General features: G+C 38.7%; 1 protein-coding gene across 10 annotated transcripts in view; it reads right to left on the bottom strand.

Moving 5' to 3' along the window:
* The window catches only part of MAMDC2 (MAM domain containing 2), a 403,751-nt gene that overhangs the window by 340,713 nt on the left and 48,520 nt on the right, over positions 1-14,518 (bottom strand). For 2 of the 10 annotated variants that reach the window (XM_045468448.1, XM_045468449.1), the window contains exon 1: positions 11,313-11,538. The exons of 5 other annotated variants lie outside the window; for them this stretch is intronic. In XM_045468448.1, coding sequence (XP_045324404.1) covers positions 11,313-11,479 — 167 coding nt within the window. In that variant the 5' untranslated portion in view covers positions 11,480-11,538. Of the gene's footprint in view, positions 1-11,312; positions 11,564-14,518 lie in introns of those variants that run through there. 3 more of the 10 variants (XM_045468457.1, XM_045468458.1, XM_045468455.1) reach the window with 3 other exon arrangements.

Below are 14,518 nucleotides of genomic sequence, written 5' to 3'. Positions count from 1 at the left end.
TTACAGCTTTGTAGTAGAGGCTAAAGTCTGGGATTGTGATGCCTCCCGCTTTGGTTTTCTTTTTCAAAATTACTTTAGCTATTCTCAAAGCTAGAACAAACAATCCTAAAATTTGCATGGAATTACAAAAGACCCTGAGTAACACATTTTTAAAGAGATCCTTCTTCAATCTGAAAATATTTAAACACTTTATCAAACTACTCTTGAATCAAAGATCAATACAAACTTAAATTGCTGAATTTCTAAAAAATACCAATAAATTGAAATATCACTTACAAGAAGCCATAGGATATAGCTATACCAGTAGACAGAAACAATTTCTAAGCTTTAAGTACTTATATCAAGAAAAATGAAACGAATATAAGTAAAACATCTAATTCAAAAACATAGAAATAGAACAAGCAAGCCAAAAGAAACCAGAATGTATAATAATTCAAGATAAAAAAAGCAGATAAAAGCAGAATTAAATATTTTAGAAAACAGAATAAACAAGTAAGCAAAATGGACAAACATCTAATAATCAAGAAAAAGGGTAGGGGAGATATAAACAAAATAGAGTGATATAATATCCACATTATGGAATATTATTAGGCAATAAAAAGAAATGGAGTATTGATGCATGCTACAACATGGATGAAACTTGAAAACATCATGCCAAGTAAAAAAAAAAAAAAAGCCAGTCACATAGAACCATATTATTTTATTCCATTCATATGAAATGTTCAGAATTGGCAAATCTATACAGACAGAAAGTAGATTAGTGGTTTCTAGGGCTTGAGGATTGGTGAGGGCAGGGGGAGTGGATTCAGGAGTAACAGATAAAAGGAACAAGATTTCTTTTGATGTTAATCAAAATGTTCTCAAGTCAATTGCTTTGATAGATGTTCAACTAGGTGAATATACTAAAAGCCACTGAATTACACAATTTAAAAGGTTGATATGTATAGTGTGTGAGTTATATCTTAATAAGGTTGTTAAAATAGGATGTAGCCATCAAAATAGAAGAAAAAATTTTAAAGCATTAAAGACTACTTTCCATAACTCTATGCAAATATATTTGGAAAGCTAGATAGCACTCGTAACTTTCTAAGAAAAGCAATTTACCAAAATTGTCCTCAGTAGAGACAGAAAGTCTAAATAGACAATTCTCAAATAAAGAATAGAGAATGCTGTCAAAGAAAAAAAGAGTTGTCTGCCAAACAGGACCAGGCCTGGATGATTTTATTGTAGAAGGAAATTTCTTATCTGTATCTTAATGTCTAGAAGAATGTTTGACTTGCCTTGATGTCCTCAAGTGTCAGAGGTACAAAGGTATGGATAAGGCCAATAGGACCTACAGTGGATCATGCTACTTACATTCACTACACTCACTTTGACATAAGTATAAAACAACCACAGGCAGCCTTTCCAAATTATTTATACTTATTATAAGATGGTTTAACACACACAAATACAATTTAAAAAACCCATGCAATAGATTAGGTTAGATTACATTAGATCTCTCTAATAAATCACACAATACATATACTTCTATTGAGGTCTAGATAGAAGGCCACAATATGTTCATCTCTAGATTGCCTGCATGAAATTTTGGTTGCTTTGCTGGCATGCATCTCTACACTGAGAGTAGGTGCCACTAAGTTCTGAAAGTTCAGGATTCTTAGACAGTAATGAGTAGAGAATTCCTTTTCTGTGATGGTCACACACCATGGAGTTTTTCTGTTGACACCCTTGTTATGAACGGCCATATGTAAATTAGCTGACCTGAATGTGTTGGCCCTAGATATATATTAGCTCTGTTGTCCCCACTCATCTGGCTATAATTATGGATATGTAACTTAGGCATCACATAAATAGATGGTTAAATGCTATTAAGATGCTATGACCATTCCTAAAACTAAGAGTCACAATTCTTGGAGCACCTGGGTGGCTCTGTCAGTTGAGCGTCCAACTTCGGCTCAGGTCATGATCTCGCAGTTCACGAGTTTGAGCCCCACGTCAGGCTCTGTGCTGACAGCTCAGAGACTGGAGCCTGCTTCGGATTTTGTGTCTCCCTCTTTCTTTGTCCCTCCCCTGTTCACACTCTGTCTTTCTCTGTCTCTGTCTCAAACATAAATAAACATTAAAAAAAAATTTAAGAGTCACAATTCTTGTGATCACACACTTTACATTACTAGACACTGATAATTACACAATAAAAAATGTCCACACCTATTACCAAACACTCTAGTGGAAGGGGTAGTAATGCTCTCCACTGAAAACTAGCTAACATGCCACCTTTAGTTTTCCATGTGAGCCCCTAGGAGTTAGGATGACCTCCTCTAGAAAGCTCTACCTGGTCCAAAAGGCCTAAGTGCTCCTCTTGGATGTTCCCAGAACACTCTGCTTACCCTACTCCTAGCACATAACACAGTGCGTAGTATTTGCCTGGTCAGCCTTGCCCACTCCTGTCACATAGTAATCTTGACCTAACTGCCAAATCTCAGACTCAGCAGAGTGCCTGCAACATAGCAGTGGTTTAATAAATATATTTTTAAAACAAATGATATTTTAAACAAAAACAGAGCTATTTAGAAATAAAAACATTTTTTAAGTGATTTTTTTTTCGAAAGCTCATTTAACGCTTCTGGTTCCTGGTTGAGCATCTCAGTATTTTTCCAAATGTTTAAAAAATTCTGACAAGTCATTCATACATTTTAATTTCAAAATCTTCTTCCTACCACTTTCTATAAAAGAAAGCTAAATTCTTTGCAATAAGTAAGTGATATTATGTTAATTCTTCCGTTTGATTGAACCTAGAACAATCTGATTGGGGATCTAACATCTTACCAAAGAAACATATTATAATTCTTCTGCCAATTAATTGTTAATGCATCAAAACTTAGTTAAGTCAAAATAAAGAAATGTAATATGTGACTAATAATTAAAATGTAATTTTATTTGAAAATTAAATAAAGAAAACAGTAGAAAATATTAGTATCTAAAAAAAACCCAGTAATATAATATTCAAATCTATTCAGAGTAAAGTTTTCAAAGCATTGTAAAAATATATTTATCTAATGTCTTCACAAGATTTCTTTTTACATTACATCTTTTCACATTACATCTAAGATCAAGTTTTTAAAAGCGTATCATGTAGGTTCTGGTTGAGTGGGTTGGTGGAAAGTTTAAAGTCAAAGTAACAGCTAATGTAGGAAATCCCTAATATATTAGTGCATATTTTCTAAACTTTTGCTATAAAATGGGGTGTTTGGAACATGGAATTCATTCTCCACTACAGTACCTCTCTATAGGATATAGCAGATACAGTAGATATCTTAGGATAGAATGGGATATAGTAGATACTTATAGGATTTTCAGCTCAGCACTCCTTTCTCCTAGTATATTCATCTTGTTCCATGGTTACTGGAGAGCTGCCATATTTCTACCTAACCTTGCCAATTCAGATGACCCCACAGAGACATGTGGTCCAAGACAGGATATCTAACCTGGAATTTTTGTATTCAATACTGAAAACACATTAAAATCAACTTTTTATTGTAGGATAAAGATAAAGATACATCAGATATAAATTCCAGAACTGCGGCAGCCATGTTTTCCATAGTTTTCAATGATAAGATGAAGCAAGTACACAAAGAGGATGAGAGAGGAGAAACTAAATGAGACCTGGTTGCATTTGCATCTTTTATTACAGTTGTTCTTAAGGTGGAGCTGCACCCTTGTCCTCCTTACCTGGTAATCAACCATTTCATGACTGTAACCAGCCGATTCATTCTCTTGCTTCCTTAGGCTAGTGCAAGCTGAGTATTTGTCACTTGCAACCAAAAGAAGTCTGAGCAGTACACACAGACAACAGTACCGACACGTGACTTCCCTGGCCAACTCAGAGAAGTTTATCTAATAATACTAGTTCTAGTGCTGTTAAAAACCTTGAACCCTGAGCCTGGGTATCACAGTGTCCATAGACTGAATCTCACCTTATCGAAATGTTACTGGACCCCAAATTCTTCTTACTTCCTCCCTCATTCCCCACACCCTTACCTAGAAAGGGATCATCAGTAAGAGAAAGAAAGTTTAGTGGAAGAGTATTTGTGACTGTCTGTGAGAGGAAAGACTTCAGCAGCATTATGATGTAGAGTGGCCTTTGGTGGCTCCTGTGGCCCAGGTGGGAGATGGTCCCGAGAGTAAGTAGAGGGTTGGTTCAGAGGGACTTGTCTACAGCAATGATCTTTCCTAATCTAAGTGCACCCATATGTGGAAATGCCCATTCCATCATACTCTGCCTTACAAGGATCCATCTTGTAAGCAAAACTTGCAAGACATTTTACTTTGGCCGCCAATTAAGTTAAGCAAAACCTCACATAAAGGTCAAGGCACAACAATCCTACAACCACCGGTTTTCAGGAAGAGAACTTGATTGGAATTTCATGAAAGAGAGCAGCACTGAAAGAAAAATTCAGTCAGGGCAAAAGGATACAGTGTGTCCTAGATTTCATCTTAAAAATAGAAAATAAGGTGCTTCTCCCCAAAACTACTACATTGAAGATCATTTGTGGGTATGTGCGTATGTTGAGGAATAAGAATGTAGGACTAGATTAAAAATAACTGTGGCGTAGGAGCTACCATTATAGAACAGAGACAAGAATGAAAGGGTGGTTAAACCGAATGAATGTGAATAACATCATCCTTTTTACCCAACATAAAACTAGCAATTAAAAAGATATTTTAAAAAGACTCATAATAAACCATGAAGAGTGACTCAGACTCTAAAAGAGATGAAACACTGTGTCTACATTCTGATCGTTTAGAGAATGTCTGCTTCAGGGAAAAGCTGCAGCAAATGACATCAAAATTTTAAAAGTAATTTTACTTTATTCTTATTATGCAGATAATACATGTTCATTGTGGAAAATGTAGAAGTGGCAAAGAGGAAAAAAGAAAAAGACAAATAATCCATAAATGTACCTACCATCCAGCAATAAGTATTTTGTGTTCTATGGTGAATGTTCTTTCAATCTCTTTTCAAAGCATATAGACCTACACTTTTAACAAAGGAATTCATTACATCCTGTTTTTTTTTTTTCACTTACTCATAGCGGGATTATATTTTCAAATATTCATCTTTTCACTTTTCTTTGTTTACCTCTGTAAAATACCTTTGCTCTAATAAATTAAAGGCATCCACATTTGTCTTGGGAAGATTTAGGATTGTTTTGACAGGAATATGAAGGAAAATGAAGCATGCTGATTAACTTCTGAATAACCAAATGGAATTTTTGAGTCCTAAGTGAGGTATTATTTCTCTTGAAAGTCAGTCACTGTGGAGAAATAAAAGGTCTACATGTCTCAAGCTTCTATTAACATGACCCAGGAGCTCCCAAACATGGCTCAGATAGGGTGACCTTCTAATTTAGGTTTTAAAGCAGATCACTTGAGAAAGTGAAGAAAAACACTTTTAATAATTCTCAGGCCAATGGGAATAAACTCTCCTGGGCAGAGCACAGCACGCACACACCGTCTCCAAGGGGCATTTGACGGAAGCTGTCAGAGCACCAGCTGTGGGGAGCCATGTTGAGGGATGACATGCCCCTAGCACAGTGGCTATGGGGTGACCAGCCTAAGTCAGGGGCTTGGGGAGGAGAAGCATGACAGGGGGATCCGTAGAGCCAGCAAGAGCCAAAGTGGAACAAAGACTCTAAGCAGACACATCCAGTCCTCCACAAAGTCTATTGGTCACAAACTCACCAGGAGCAGGGTCAGAAGTTGAACAAAGGAGGGCGTGAGCAACAACAAGGACCCACACATAGATCTGGGGGCCCCTCTCCCCACCTCCAAAATAACACACCATCTCAGTCCCTCACACACACAGATCCACTGGGGAAAGGAGAGGAGAGGACGAAGGACTCAGAAATGGTGGGCACTCTTCTGAAAGAGACAATTTTAACTTAAAACAAGCTGTTTAAACTTGAAGAGATTGAGATGCTCTTTAGTTGGCAAGTTTGAATTTTTTCCTAGTAACTAACAATTGACAAGCCATCAGGATCAATTTTAGAAAATAAATTTTATATATGCATCTGAGTTGTGTGCAAATTTCTAGTTCTGCTATCTACTTGATGGTGAATATATTTCATGTCATTAGTCTACTATAATGCCATCTCAAATGGTCACATGATATTATAATTTAGAATTGTTTTTTTTAAGCAGGAGTTAAGAAATAAAAATATCTCTTTAAAGTGTAAATTCGTTTGTCTCTATATAAACTCAATTTCTTCTTAGTACCTGTCAGTCCCTGATAAGTTAAGCACCGCAACTAGTAAGAGTACAAGTTGAGCTCTATTTTAAATTCTTTACCATTCAAATCAGAAGAGGAGTACATTATATCCCTCGAAGCTCACTTACATAGAGGTGACCAAACATACTTCAGTGTCATCCTATTACATCAGGATCGTGGCTGTGAAAATGGATTCTGGCTTTATTATGAGTTTGTGCTATCCTGTAGACTGTTTACCTCCAGGCATTTCTACAGCATAAAATAGAGGGTCCCATCCCAGTGCCTTTTGGGTTTCTGTGTGTGTTCATTCTGCCCGCTCATTTGTTCATTTCTTTGATGAATGTTAACTGAGCACCTGCGGTGTCTTTACGCCTTGTCCTGAGGTTTGCTCTTCTCACCTCTCATTATTGGCCAAAAAAAAAAAAAAAAAAAAAAAAAAAAGCCTCTCTAAAGGCTCTTCTCTCTTCTCTCCAAAGTCTATGCTGGAGGGAGGAGGGGGATGCTGGCTAGAGAAGGTCTGTGTAACTCTAGCATGGCCCTGAGTCAGGTGAAGAACTCCAAATACTTCCAGGTTAGTCCCTGAGAAAGTCACTGGTTAAATACAGATGGAATGATACAGCAAATTAGAAAACACAGCTCTATTTTCTTCAGAAGGACACTAATGATATCTAGTTGCCTTGAAACTAGGTTCTCCCCTGCTTGTGGAGTACCTTAACTGTACCCTGTTCAGACGACACAATAGAGTGTGAGTCTGAAGAGCATCACAGAAAGCTCTTTCTTTCCCAATCCAAATGATTTTCCATAGAAACCTGTAAAACTATGAAGTTCCCTACCCCACAATTATCACTGCATTTTGTTTTTCATCCTTCTTTTCCTTTCTCTTTTTGTTTTCTTCCTATTATGGGGAGGGAGGTGAGGAAATGGAAGAGTAAACTGCACAGGCTCTTTACCTAGGGCTTAGGCAGGGGAGAAAAGTAATTGAAATTACATATACATAAAATTAACCTGAGGTCTTAAAACTCTAGGTGTCACCATGGAGACCAGAGCATGAACTGTCTCCATGGAGACTCAAATGATTTTTTAGACTTTAAATTATCATCACTTATTACCTGATGTCGATTTGGGCAATGAAGAGATGGGTTAAAATACATACATAACAATATAAGAAGCAGCCTCACACCAGAGAATTTTCATTAAGGGCAAATCTAGTTGTTCTGGCTCTTAGTATTCCATCATTCCAATGAGTGGGAAGATATCCCAAGAGAAGATTTCCCCTCAGCTCGGAATTCTCATGGAGCCATCTGATGATACAGCTCCACATACGCTACATGAATGGAGAAAAATAATTTCTAGGAAAGGTCTCTGTGACACAGAAGCATCAGTGTGATGCAGGTGATATGCTGTGTCCATCACTCCAGCTCCAAGGAGGATATGGTGCCGAGGCAATGTCTTATTCTAGTAACGGACTGGAGATACTTTTAACAACCATGCTGGGTATATCACTTCACCAGGTCTATTATATACAGATGGTTTTCAGACAGACTTGTATTACAAGCGACAAAAACAGAAACACAGGAATCATGCAAATGTTTAAGCTATATAAGAGGTAAAGCAGAATTTTTCCCAGTTACAGATTCTACTTGGGAAGCCTAGAGGTACAGTAACTTAACTGATCAAATACTCAGTTGAGAGGCCATCCAAATGGTATATCATAGATAGTAAGTATTCATCAATTAAAGTCATTCATAAAAGATTAAAATTTAATAAAAGTTTTAATATATAACATGTTAATAGAAAGCAAACAATTATGACTGGAATGCATAAAAAGATAATGGTTGATTAGATTATGCATTTGGAAGTTGATACAATTTGAACTTTACACAGTTTTGTTTTTTTTTAAGACAGATCTTGGTGACTAGTTGGCTACAGAAGGAAAATAAGGATGCCAGCGGCACAGCCCAGTCAAAGAAATGTAAATGTTTCTCACATTTTATGATCAGTTCTCATTATTTGAGGATGCTATGTTTTATAAAGTTGTCACAAATAATCAGCAAATAGTGAACCATTGCTCCTAGGGGAAATAAAGGAGTAGGTTCCTGTGAGCCTCTGGTCACATTTTCATCAACCAATCAATATATGACCTGGTTTCATGTATGTGTCTGTTTAAATATACTTTATTTAATATATTTTGCAGACTCATTAACATTGAACTCACTGCCAACTGCACTATAACTCATGACTGAATGAAGTTTATTTAACACATATTTTCTGCATCCTGCACATCACAGCCTTTTTGCACTTAAGAACACTAGACAGCACTTCAGTAATATGGGGGCCATATTAACAATGAAACCACCCATAAAAAGCACAAAAATGCTCAATAGACCGTGGTGGGGGAAAAAAAACCCACTTGTTTACAGTTGATCGCTGAAATAAGAACGCAGAATGTCCACTTTGTCTGATCTCACCTGGGACCATTGAGGGTGTGCGGGAGAGGGGAGGAAGAGTGACTCAAAAATTTTGTCTCTCTGTGCATGTCCATAAATGACAATGAAAATGCCTTTAGTATTGATTTGGGGTTATAAATAAATTTTAGCAAGCTGGCAAATTCACAAATACAGAATCTGCAAATAATGAGGATCCACTGTACTTACCCACTGTAGAGAATTATTTCTATTTCCCTATGATGTTGCTTCTGACTATTCCATTGCACTTGCCTTTTTTCTTTTGTGCACCTATGGAACTCCTATTCTTCCTTCTAAACCCTGCTCAGGAACCACCCCCCCCCCCCCACGCCACATACACACAAACCTCCACTTCCTGTTACATTTGCCTCTTATACTCATCTCTATTTAGCACAAATCAAATACACTGAATTTATTCTTAACTGATCTATTCTTCTTAACTGATCTATGAAATTCATTGAGGTCCATGACCATGTCCTAATACATGTATATCAGCTTTACTGTGCTTATGATGTGCCAGGCCATATGTTAAAAAGTGCTTCACGTACAATAAATTGTGTTTAATCTTACAATAATCCTATCATCCCCATTTTACAGTGCTAGAAACAGAGGCCCAGAGCAGTCATGTCACTTGCCATATCACATGTTGCAGAAATGGTATTGAAACCTAGAGTCCAAGTGTTTAACTATTATATTATCTTAAAAAGTTAGTCTTAGCTGCCATGTATTACTGACCACTTACTATGTCCAGGCATGGTGTTAAATGCTTTTGCCAAATTAGCTCATTGAATCTACTTTACCTCTGTGTCTCAAACACATAGCAAAGTGCATGACACATGAATGTTTCTTGAATTGAATTCATTTCCTTCTGCTCCCAAATGTTCTTTCTAAAACCAACAGCATGAGAACTCTACGTTTTCAGCAGTGACCAGATGACTTCCATGTCGCACCACACTTCTCCCCCACCAAATTCCTCTTCTCCTTCTCATTTATGTTCTTCTGTAGTTCTGCTATTGATATCTATGATGTCCACAAGTCATGGTAGTGTATAAGAGAGAAGCAGTTCTTCTTTGTCTTTAACGAAGTTCTTTCTCTTTAACAATCATTTCTAATAGTGATTTATATTATGACCTCATCTTCACGGAGTAACAAAATCACGCATGAGCTAAGTGTTTTACTTGAGGTCTGTGAGGTAAGCCCAGTATGAAGCTAAGAGAGGATTTTCTATTTCCCTGTATAGCGTTGGGTTCCAAATCTATCCAGCTTCTAACATTGAGTTCAAAATAGGCAGAGAGTCAGTTTCAGGGATAAGAAGTCAAATTAGGGGAGTGGGCTTATAGGAAAGTGGGTAGGCTGTAGAAAGTTTGCACGACACAAACTGCAGGGCTCACATACATTACATGAATGAATGGGATCAAGGAGGGCTTAGCCTTAGGGCTAGAGTCAAGTCAAATCAGTCATCTTTGTTCAAAGGCAAGTATAAAGGAGACAATCTTTTCCCTTGTCTCCACCCTCTGCCTCAGAATATCCCAAATACTCTGAAAGTAATTATTGTCAATAATACAGGAAAATGACCCAAAAGACAAAGTTCTAAATGCCCTAATGCCTAATTTTTTCCCAGTTGTCATGGTTTTGCTATTAGTCACTGCAATATTTAATAAAGCAAGAGAATCTCTAGATGAATTTGAATTCCCAAACCCAAAGCAGATGAAATAAATCAAACGCCTCCTGGAGCCAGGCGAGAACCTCTATGAGTGAAATTCCCAGAGAAGGAACTCCCATCTTATAGGGTAGACAGTGCTCAGTTCCAATAACTGCAAGAAGGAATAAATCCTCTGCTGCCAGGACCTTCAACTTTTCAAGAGAAGACACAATCCTGAAGGTTTATGTACTATTTCTTAATTTTAAATGTGGGCAGTTAATTAAAAAAAAATAAATACAGTGCATGCAGAAAAAAACTATGTCCATTGGCCTTAGCCACTGGGAGATGCCAGTTTGTAATCTCTGGCCAGTAGAGTCTTAGTGGCCTAGGGAATATTTAGGGACCTCTTTCAAATCATCCACTATGCTTCACTGCCCCCAAGAAATGGCAGCCCTGGAGGCCATCCTCTGGACAGCCATCTCCCTCCTGCTGTCCCCTGGTGTCCTAATGGGCCCTTTCTTTTTTAAGTAGTTATCTCAGAAAAGTGATTTCCAGGCCTCTGCAAACAGCCTCGCCTCCATCCTCCGTGTGGGCAATCTACGACCTCTGGTAGACAGGAGCTGGCTGCAGCAGGTCTCAGTGTGTCTGGGGAGCTGCTTTTGGAGGCTTTCCTATCTCCTCCTGCTGCCCCAACTCCCAATGCCCTCCTCCCATCCCCACTTCGAAGATCTGTTTCCCTTTCTTTGGTCTCCCTTGTCACCTCTCCCAGTTTTTTCACCTGTCTCATCTTTTCCTTTCTCTTCTCTTCTTTTTCCCCCTTTTATTCTCTTCTCTGTTTATTCCAGCCTCTCCACCCTTGCCCTCTATTGCTGTCCTTTCCTCTCCTCCCCCATCCCTTCTCCCAGCGACCGGGGACTGCAGAGAGCTCGCTCACCAAGAATACACCAACACTGGCTTCGAGTACTTCTTGTGATGGGAGCGGAGGGTCAGGGAGCCCTTGCGCTCCAGCAAGTCCGTGGGTCCGAGCTCAAACCGGTATTGCCTACTGCTGCAATAGTCCTGGCAGAAGCTGTCAGAACTCTCCATGGATGACCTCCACATTCAGACCTTGGAGGATTTCTTTCTGCACCTATCATGCTCCCCACGCCAGCAGCACCGACCAAGATTCGGCGTCTCTCATCTCCTGGGCAACCTGGGGCGGGGTCAATGGAGAGGGCGGGGCCATTGGAGGGGCGGATCCCTTAAGCCTAATAGCCCTGGTTTCCAAGAGTGTGGGTTACTGATTAGAAAGAAACTACATTTCCCGGAATGCAATGAGGAGCGAACCGGCTACAGAGGGGTTGGGAGGCACGTCCTCGGCATTCTGGGATCTGGAGTTTCGCCCGCCCACCAGCCTATTTCTCAGAGTGGCCGGTGGAGTTAAGGGGGATCCGTGGGTCAGTTAGGGGCTAAGGGGACTTGAGCCCAGAGCAGGTCTGCTCCTGCTGTACTTGCAGAAGTTCTTTTTTACCATCCATCATCTGTTGCCAGCACACCTTCTACTTACAAGCATGTAAAGTTTAACCAAAAGGGAGCAAGGGAACCCACCCCTCAAACCCTAAAATATGTCATTTATATTCAGATTTTCCGAGAAGGAGGAGGAGCGGAATCATTCAGTAAATCAGCTAAAAAGTGTGAGGATGAAAAGGTCCTGACTAATTCCAGTTTCAGCTACTCTCTCAACCTAGAAAACAGGAGTTTCTTCTTCTGGGGGGCGGGGGGGGGGCGGGAATAGGGTATGGGACCGAGGAGAGGGTTGGGTGGACACAAGAATCTGAGGTCCCTCCAGGCTGTAACACTGAAAGATCCAACCTTTAGGTACAGCTTAGCACTCTGGGGCATTCAGCTCCCCAAGACCTGCCAGTTCTCATTTTAACATTTGATATTTTATGACAACACAAATTCATCACGTTATTGTGTTGTTTATATGCGACAAGGATTCAAAATGATTACCTATGGCATTGCCTTCAAGAAATGACTGGATAGCTGTCTTGCAGAAGGAAGGTGCTTATTTCATCTTTGGCTTTCCAAGAGAGGAATATTTAACGCGTTAGAAGTCTCCTCCCCAACTCAGGTGAGCACCATAAGGGCATTAGTGGACTTAATCACCGCCATCCCTTGGACCTGGCATATGCTTAGTACATAGCATCATTTCAGAGTAGTGAGTGAACAAATGAACGACTATTATGTTAATCCTTTAGATTAACCTGGGCTTCAAGTTAATTTCAGAAGGGACTCACTTTAAGAAGACCACATGTACACAAAAATTCAAACTTAAAAACAAATTAAGAGATATTTCACAATACAAATAGATTCTATAGTTTGCAAAAAGATTTATTATAGCACTCCTGTAAATAGTGAAGTGCTTTTCTGGATCAGTTTTCACAAATTTGATTACACACAACTACTAAGTGCTTCTCTGTGGCCTGTGGTACCCTGTGTGGGTGCCTGTGGTATGCTAAGGCCTCTATTTTACTGACAGCCACAGTTAAGTCACGTTATTTAAAACCAAATAAATAGTCCACTGTCACCAGCTGAGTGCTAGTAGAGTACTGAGTGCTGTTTTAGCACTTTTCTTCTTGAAGGAATGAAAAGAAAAATAGAATTTAACTTTAAAAGGGTAAATAAGATCCATGTTAAGCTCAATTCTGCCCAAAGCATAGCATATTGCTCAGTCCAAAAAATATCGCCATCATTACTATCATCTGTTTTTTTTTTTTTTTATTTTACTTCACCTATGCTTAAAGTATATTTATTTTGCTTATGCTTAAAGTGATGGCAACATAATATATTTGCAACCAAGATGTCAGGTCTCTGTAGCCAATTTGTGTCAGACAGAGCTGTCCAGAGGCAAGTCCTTTCTGTGGTACGTGGTTACTACACAGATTTAAAAGTGTTTCAGTACACTGAGTAGCAGTGTGTTAAGAAAACTAAACAAATAGAGCTTATTATTTTAGAGGTCCTTAAACCAAGCTGACAGGCTAGTTGCTTTTTTGTTCTGTTCTTTCCCCTTTACAACAACTTTACCAGCTTTACTGTCTTCTGTGACGTAAACACTTTCCAACATCCTTGTGTGGGGATACATGAGATTGACTCTCTAATATCCTCAAGTTCAGATTCACTCCTTTCTCTTTGGATACACCAGTACATTCTGTGGAATTTTTGCTTTCCTGATTCCTTATTGATGAAATAAGAATAGAACGATATTTATTGCAGAGGGGTTTTATTACGGAAGATAATATATTGAAAGCAGGTGGAACAGTGCCTAACGGATGCTCAGTGCTCAATTAAATTTCAACTACTACTGCTATTACTACCTCTGGACTTTGTCATTATCCCTTGGGAAAAGTACCCTAAAATGTGCTTGTTGTTTGCGCGGAGTTTCCTAAATATATTTTCTGTTTTTCAAGCTTTGTCTGTTTATAAGGTCTTTTTAATGAATATCTTTTTATTATATTTTAATGTGAAATGTAACAGTCTGAATCAGAAAAATGTTGGCAAGGTATTTGGACATGTTGCCAATGATAATGATGGTTTTATATTCATATGGAATCTTTTCTCTTCAAGACCATTAATAAGCTTTATGCTTTTTAAATGTGAATTGCTGGTCCTCAATAGACTTGAGTTATTTGTGCTTTCCTCAAACTTCATCAAACTAATGAAGTGTGGGGACTAAAGCAATGTCTTCTCTTTATATCAATTTCTTGCGCCATAATATCCCTGGGGTAAGAAAATTATAGTTCAGGTGGCTGATACAGGACTTTTCTGTAGGAAAGTGTGACCAGACCAACTCGAGAAGTGGGAATCCCACCATGTGAGCCTACTCTAATAGATTTATCAGCCTTATCAGATCATTTAAGAAGTTGCCAAGAAGATCTGACCAGAACAGCAAATGTAAAATAGATGTTTATCAGCTAGATGTAAATGGCCACAGAGGCAAACCTATTCATCTCCTTTCTCTTCGTGTCTTAACAATCATCTGATTGATTCCAGACAAGCCCCTGCCCAGGACCTTTCAAAGTTGCTTTCAGCATGTTCTCCCCCCAGCATTAAACCTTCTTCTACCAGATGTCATGCAATTAAGCTGAGGAAAAAAACCAA

Source organism: Leopardus geoffroyi, chromosome D4 (genome assembly GCF_018350155.1).
Source record: "Leopardus geoffroyi isolate Oge1 chromosome D4, O.geoffroyi_Oge1_pat1.0, whole genome shotgun sequence".
NCBI lineage: Eukaryota > Metazoa > Chordata > Mammalia > Carnivora > Felidae > Leopardus > Leopardus geoffroyi.
This window is presented reverse-complemented; position numbering and strand designations above follow the sequence as displayed.